Source organism: Pinus tabuliformis, chromosome 1_2 (genome assembly GCF_031772625.1).
Source record: "Pinus tabuliformis cultivar Carrire ecotype Pingquan chromosome 1_2, CPIR1, whole genome shotgun sequence".
Classification (NCBI taxonomy): Eukaryota; Viridiplantae; Streptophyta; class Pinopsida; order Pinales; family Pinaceae; genus Pinus; species Pinus tabuliformis.
The window spans coordinates 1,024,133,000-1,024,141,011 of NC_142298.1; the positions used below are offsets into that span (position 1 = coordinate 1,024,133,000).

Below are 8,012 nucleotides of genomic sequence, written 5' to 3' on the forward strand. Positions count from 1 at the left end.
TTTTTTCTTTTGTCAAGTAAGTTTTAAAACTATCTTTTTTACTAAGAACTCATTTTTCTTGCATACAAAGATATATGTGAACGGCTCAAGACCCAGAAACACCTAATAAGAGTGAAAGACTGCTCCTTATAAATTACCTACAAAGTGATTAGTCAATCTACATTCAACCACTAATGATTGTCCTCACTCTTAATTTAACAATTGACTCCGAATAAATTTTCCCGCTGTTTTAAAAACAAAACCTCTTACCTTATTATGACCTACCTGAAATTATTCCAGGTAAATAAATTCAAATCGCCTAACATTTTTCCTTATATTCACCACAAACAGAGTAATGAATCAGGCTGCATGAGACTCGTAACCAGTGATAATTATCCTGCACGGATGATTTCACAACTAAATAATGATAAATTTTCTCACCTTTTTAAAAACAAAACCTCTTACCTAACCTCTTACCTGGTCAAGACCTGAAAATCATGTCTCGGATAAACTCAACATCACGTGACTTTTTTTCCTTATATCCAACAAAGATTTCTCTACACCTGTTGAGAAATTTCTCACCCCTGAAGACTCACCAAATCTTTTGGGTCAAAGCACAGGAACAGCAGGTGAAGGACTGAAGTGACGGTCTGTTTGACTGGTAGATCGCCATTATAGCCCCTTGCGTGTCTGTCACTGCACCGGCATTGCTGAAACTCCCTTTACTTCGCCTTGAAGCAACAGGGTTTTCGATGTCAACTAATTCGTCTGCTTCAGAACGCCGACATAGAAGCAGGGAGATCTTATGTATATATATCTGTATAATTTGGGTAGAAGTTCCAAGCGTCAAAAACATTTGATCGACTAGAGCAAAGAACTAGAAAGCAGTTCTTGCAATTGCAGAAACAGAGGAAGTACTGTACAGTCTGAGAGTGTTGCATAGCTGCATTATTTGGGTTACAGTCTGAGAGCACTGTGTAGTTGCAGAATTATTGAAGGGAGAGTCTGAGAATTATGGGTCCGGGAGGCGGTGGAGGAGGACCAGGAGGAGGAGGAGGAGGAGGTTGGGGTCCTGGTGGAGGAGGAGGAGGACCAGGAGGAGGAGGAGGTGGTTGGGGTCCTGGTGGAGGAGGAGGAGGACCAGGAGGAGGAGGTGGTTGGGGTCCTGGTGGAGGAGGAGGAGGCGGCCCTGGTTTTGGAGGGCCTTGTGGTTGCATTGAGCAATGGTATATATAAAACACGATTACATTTGATTGAGTCCTTTAGGCTAATCTCCATCTTCTTCTGAATCTTGTGATTGTGTTTTTATTTTTAGACTTGTTCTTCATGATTATGTATTGATGAATCATTTGGGGTTCTGAATTGGATTTAACATTGGTAATCTTGGGTGTTGCAGTTGCTGGTTTCTGTGTTGCTGTGGCTTTCTACGATGGTTTTCTCAATGTTGCTGTCCACCGTTCGGCCCTCCTCACTAATCAAGGTGGTGTGAAGGCTACTTTACTTATAGATGTTTAAGTATATAGAAATAAGAAAAGTTCTACAGGAAACCAAGGATGAAGATATATTTTTTAAATAAGCACTTCATTGTTACAAACAGATACCCAGTAAATAGGCTTTTAATTCTCTCATCATGACTTGTGTCCCATGAACTTCAGCATTAATTATACTGATCAACTTCTCATCACCTTTGTGAACTCATTAAATGATGTTTATTCTTCTCATTACCTTTGTGAAGTCATTAAAATGCAAGAAGTGGAAATGGAAATTATCAAAAAGAATTAATAGTTACCAGTAACTTATACTTTGATAATTATAAAATTTTGAAAATGATGCTTGAGGTTGAAGCTATGAAACTCATCTCATTTGTTTTAATTTCACTTATTTACTTCTTATCTTTATAGGTATCACTGAATGTACTGAGTGCTTAGATAACTATTCATACTAAGGAGAAATTTGTTTTAATTATGCTTATTTCCTTTATAGGATTTACGTAATGCACTGAGTGCTTAAACTATTCATACTAAAACAAATTAAGTATTTATGAGGAAAGAGTCAGGTTGAATGGGTATCAGATATTTAGATTTTTGGGTAATTAATAAAGCTAATTGTTTGACTTTTCTCTGTAAAATTTAAATGTCTTTTTTAGATGTCTAGATCTGCAATAAACATAAACTCAAACCTACCAAATTATGTTTGACTTTTCTCCGTAATTTTTAAATGTCTAGATCTGCAATAAACATAAATTCAAACATACCAAATTTTATGGTATTTAGTCATTTAATACTCTTCCGAACTAATCCTACAAAATGACTTACGCTTACAGCTGACAGTTAATGGTGATTTGATGCAGTTTAGCTGTTTCACGTGGATTTTCTGAGGTGAGGTACATGCATAGGCTTACAGTTAGACAGAATCGTTATTTGATGCACTCTAGCCATCTTGTGTTGGTGTTTCTATCATCTATTGGTGTTAGCCATCTTGTGTTGGTGTTTCTATCATCTATTGGTGTTGCTGTCAGGGAGGCAGCCCTTCTCCATGACAAAAGGTCAGAGGTGATCAGAGTACAGTTGTTTATTGTTAGGAGGCACAAATCATTCTGATGTGTACTTTTACATTCATCAAATCCTGTATGTGTTGATGATGCTATATTATTAACAATAATGTGTTTTTCTGCTATATCCTTTTGGAGAACAAGGGCATACTGCTGTTTTGAGTAGAGTGCTAGCGTTAGATATATTAATATATAGGCAGGAACTACTTTCTGCATCATTTTGTATTAATGCAGTTGCCTTATCGCCAGACATGTCTGTGAAGCATTCAAGCAATTGAATGTGATGTGCATTGTAGTGTACTTCATTATAGAAGACCATCCATTTGATGAACCAGGTATTCTTATGATCTATTGGAAACCTTTTATGCATGATGTTTGATTATGATATAACTTAAAAATGAGAAAGACACAAACTCTCAAAAACAAATATTTATGATGGCATCACCAAGTTATAGAAATAGAAGTGATTAGAAATAGAAGTCAGCATATCTTGTTATATCAAGCTACCTTGTATGAAGCATTTTCTCAGGCTTCCAACCTAAGGATAATGGGCTGAGGCTTATGAACATAATAGCATGAATCTTTTGCTCTTTTGCAAAAGATTTTTTTAAATAAAATATATTTTTTATTAATTTTTTTCCATCTGGCCTGGTCTTTTTCAATGAATCTTTAACAGAAAGGAGCAATGAATTTACGTTCTCCCTAAAATCAATAACCCTCTTTCAATTCTTCGAAGACAGGACTCCTTGTCCCCAAAAATTTAATTAACGTTCTTAAATTGAGCCTAATGCATATAATTAACTATTATCATCATTATTCACACTCAATAATACCTATAACTATTATCATCATTAATCACACTCAATACCTTTTAAGATTACAACGAATTAGGTGAAAAGATTTTAGATTTTTTATTTTTATTTTAAATAAAAGGTGAATTTCAATATTTGATATTATTTAAAATAAGGTATATATGGATTATATCCATAGTTATAGTTGTAGCTATAACTAGATCTGATATCAAAACCAGAGAAACATATTTCACCTATGGATAAAAGGAGAGTTGAACTCCTAACAAGCATAATTTAGAAATTGTACTCGAGATGGTGAGATAATTGAAAATACTATCAATGAAATCCAAATATTAGGCAACCCTTCAACAAAGACGATTGTAAGAATACAATGACAAAAGAAACATTAGGCATCTCGTAGGAAAAGAGAACTAGTGGCCAATCAACAAAGCCAATGACCACAACAACAATAAAACTACATAAATTCAAGACACAAAATAAATCTTGCAAGTTGCACCAAGCACGGGAGAGTTGTGCTTGTAAGTTCCATAGACCGCAAGAAACTTGTCCATAATTGGATAAGGTCCACCAGTGCGTCCAATTGACGAGGTAGAAGTAGCGGAAATTTCAACCGAAGAAAAGAAACGAGAGCTGGTCTACCAAACCAACTTTGAGGAACCACGAGCCACAAAAAGCCCCGGTAGAGAGCACCAAGTCAACTCAATAAATCCACATATCCCTATTGATGAAAGCAATAAAAATTTCAGCAACATTAAAATGATTTGAGCAAAAGAAGGCCAAAATTGTGATACCATATTCTAGTCTTCGTCAGATGAGATAATAGTAAGGTCATCAGTATTGTCAATTGGTGGATCTGTAGGGTCTCCAAGAGACTCAGTGAGATCCCCAGAGGTTGAATCCAACACCAAATATCTCTCCACACGACTCAAGCGGGAGTCAATATCATTAAGACAATATCTAATATTCCGTAAAATACACTTAACATCTTCCAAACCATAAAAGACATTATAATTATTGACTTGTGTGTCCTTGAATAACAAAGTGTCCATTTGTTGCTGCAAGGATAGAGAATGAAGAAAATGTAATCTCTTTTGTTGAACTCTACCCAAGGTAGGGAGCCATTTTAGACCATCCTCAACAACTTCAGAGTCAAAATGGTAAGGGTGATCCCTAGACTCTTTAGACTCCAACAACAAAATTTCCCTTCAAAGGGGACATAATCAAAGAAGGTTGTCATTGAACCAATGGCAAAAGGCTGACCACATTTAACCCCAACATTACTAGCACCACCTCTTTTGCTTGTCATTCTCTAATGAGGAGGCATGATGGCTAAGACAAGAGAACAATGCAGACAACCAATGAGAGTACCATGCCCAATGAAGCAAGCATAAGAGAAAACTACCACCCCTTCAATACCCAACCAAAATACAACCAAGTCATCCCTCAAATTCCACATCAAAGGCGCGGAATAAAGGCAGGATTGTAACTCACCACCACTAAAGGCATGAAGCACAGATAACCCCTCCACCATACCACCACCCGAAAAGTGAGAATACCTAAATAGGCTAGAAGACAAAGCCCAACCCTAAGACTAAAGTCTATGAAAACAAGGTAATTCCAAACTTAAAGAAATAGTTGACGACCACAATTGAGTGGGAAATGCCCCAATTCACCAGAGTAGGGAGCGTTAGATTCTGAAATCAAATAAAACTTGGAAAAACCCAAATTACAAATTTAGCCTCGACCGATATAATTAGAAAACCCCCACTCTAAAACCACACAAAGAAATGACCTATATATCGACAACCACAAACCAAAATAGGACAAGGATATGAGATACCTCTGAATTCGCTATCTAGGAGAAGCAAATTTGAGTAAACAACCACCAATTCAAAATTTTGCCCAAACTCTTAGGCGTGCAAGTATAGAATGAAGAACATCAATTCCAACCACTCCCCAACATGAATGAAGACATGAATGAAGTTATTGTCTCACAACCAAAGCCAAAAACAACAACATGTAGACCAAAGCCTACAAACCTCTCTGTGACTTGAAACCATAAGTAGGAGGGTGAGGAACCTACATTACCTTGCTTAATGTACCTCTGCCACCCCATATCAACGGCTCTGCATTTTTAATGAAGGGACATCATTGTAAATCCCAAGTCCCCATACTGTCTTGTGCCACACCATTACTAGACAACGATAGATGTATGCCCTGCACTCAATCCAAGAGATTATCATTCCCTCTAGCGATCACATCCCCATCGGGGACCTGATGATCCTTCTCCAACCACATTAAGGCATTCAAATCCTTCCCCTAGAATAGAAAGGGGTCAACCTTCATCCAATATCAAAGTTCTAGACATACAACCCAAATTGGTCATAAAATTTCCAAGTGAATTTGTTGATCATTTAGAGTGTTTCACTATTACATAATCCAACTATGGAAGAAGAACACTGACACAACCTACTATGTTTTCCAACCTCCAACTCTTCACATTTTACTTGGAGGTTGACCATCTAATAGTTGTTACAAACATTGTATGGCCAATTGTGAATCCCCATCAACTTGTAATAACTTGAAGTGTTCTCTTATTTCTATATGAAGGCCTTTCTCCAATGCCAAAAATCCAACCATGTAATTGTTAACTAAACCACAACTCTGAGAAAAAAGTCTTAGTGTTACTAAGTTCCAATCGGGGAGCACACCCCAAAATCCAGCTACACCTGGGTTTCCTTCAGAGGCCCCATCAAAACTTAATTTCTCAAAACCACAAGGTGGAGGTGAAAGTGATGTATTTGACTATGGGAGCTCCTTGTGAGGGAGGTTTTTAGAGGGGTACACATATTTTATGATGAATTGAGTTTTTGCAAAATTCTCCCTCCATTATTTTTCAATCATCCATCAACCAAGAAACTGTAAGAATAGTCTAAGATATTTTGTAGAATCGCATCCCTAACGACTGAGATAAGTCTCTTCTTGCTCTGAAAAATTCTAGCATTTCATTCTTTCTAGAGATTCCAAAGGATGAATCTTGTATCCAATATCCACACATGATTAACAGTAGGATTCTTAAAAGCTAAAAAATTCCATTGAACTAGTGTCTCCACTAAATTGCCAAGAATCTGACTATCAGTACCACTTCCTTAGTGAACCCAAAAGTATGGAGAAAATGCTCCATGGTTTATTTAGCTTGTGTACAAAGGGGGCACAAGGATGGACCTTCAACCCCCTTCTTCCTTATTATGTCCCAAGTAAAGACCATGTGCCTAACAATTAACCATAGGAACGTTGACACCTTTGGAAATTGAATCCACATCTAGATTTTTGTCACAATACCCTCATGCTCCAAAATATCATGTCCAACACTACAAAATAACAATCTTCCTTCACAGTAAACATACCCAAAAGCCTATTCCCCCATCACAAAATGTCGTTGTCTTAATAAAATCATATTTTTCTCCCCAGTAATTCTTGCTTAAAATCCTCCCACAGAAAATCATGTGATATGGTTGGCCAATCATCTTGAAAAATCCATTTCCTCCAATCCTCTTCATCAAGCTCCCTTTTCTAGTAACACTGAGCCTTTACCACCCCAAAACCAACAGTAAAGAGTTGCAAATGGTGAAGGTCTACTTTTGTATTTAGGTGAGATAACTATTGCCATTTATCATCCCAAAATAAAGTGGCAGCTTCGTCCTGACAATATTTCCCAAAAAAAACATGACTAGACAATAATTATTGATTATTGTGAACCCATTTCCATACATATGACCCATCCACCATCAAATCACTTCTCAATTTCTCTTCATGATACATAAAGGAAGCATACTTTCTCAACCAAATTTGTTTCCATAGTTCTACCCACCAATTAGCTAATACAACCATAAATTTGCCCCAAAAGTTGAAAGCACTAACTATTACTGGGTCTCACAACCCTAATCCGCTTGTGAAATTGTTGTTTTTAATTGTGTGATTTATGCATGATGTTATAAATTTTGACAACACGTTTTACCTTTAGAACAATTATTTTATTTATATAAAGTAAATGTATATTGTTATATGTTTTAAGGTATTAAAAAATAAAGGTTCATTAATAAGATGGAATTATAACTTAGTAGATGTTTAGATTTCATACCAAAGTTTTAAAACTTAAAACCTGTGAGATAAAAAGTTTTGTAATTAAGGTTTTTAAATATTCAAGAATAAAGTTTTTGTAATTAGATAAAGTTATAAATTTTCACAATTAAGTAGAAGATTTTGGTTGGTATCTACTTTTGAAGATTATTGATGATAGAAGATACAATAAAATATTATGATTGGGAATTTGACATTAATCATAAAATTAATGTTTAATTGTTTTTTAGCCAAAAGATAGATAGATGTTATAGTGTTTATAAATTATTGTAAATATTTCAATATTGATTTAATATGGAGGAAATATTGTAAGAGTTAAATGTTGATTCAATATGGAGGGGATATTGTAATATTTAAAAATAAGAGTGAACACTTAAATATCAACTCAATATGAAAGAAATGATGTTGAGTCTATAAAATAAAACATTAAATCAAATAATAATAATAATAATAAAGTATAATGTTGTCTCAATTAAAATGTAATAAAAATAATAAATAGATTCAATTTAATTTGTTTTATTATAATTTTT

The 8,012-nt window shown here is 35.4% G+C and overlaps 1 protein-coding gene across 2 annotated transcripts; it reads left to right on the forward strand.

Annotated features, from left to right (window-relative positions):
- The first annotated feature begins 679 nt into the window (after nucleotides 1–679).
- Nucleotides 680–2,861, forward strand: LOC149209608 (uncharacterized). Of its 2 annotated transcripts, none has more exons than XM_089396419.1 (3): nucleotides 680–1,205; nucleotides 1,376–1,459; nucleotides 2,303–2,861. In XM_089396419.1, the coding sequence occupies exons 1-2, from the start codon at nucleotides 994–996 to the stop codon at nucleotides 1,452–1,454; spliced, it is 291 nt and encodes a 96-aa protein (XP_089252545.1). In that variant the 5' UTR covers nucleotides 680–993; the 3' UTR covers nucleotides 1,455–1,459; nucleotides 2,303–2,861. The 2 variants fall into 2 exon arrangements, with proteins under 2 accessions (XP_089252545.1, XP_089252544.1); XM_089396418.1 differs by having other exon boundaries at nucleotides 707–1,205; nucleotides 2,330–2,861.
- The last annotated feature ends 5,151 nt before the right edge of the window (nucleotides 2,862–8,012 follow it).

Excerpts from the sequence above, each read along its gene's own strand:
- LOC149209608 (XM_089396419.1), top strand. The coding sequence starts at position 994 with ATGGGTCCGGGAGGCGGTGGAGGAGGACCAGGAGGAGGAGGAGGAGGA. Across the intron at positions 1,206-1,375 it reads TGTGGTTGCATTGAGCAATG|TTGCTGGTTTCTGTGTTGCT; the intron begins GTATATATAAAA and ends TGGGTGTTGCAG.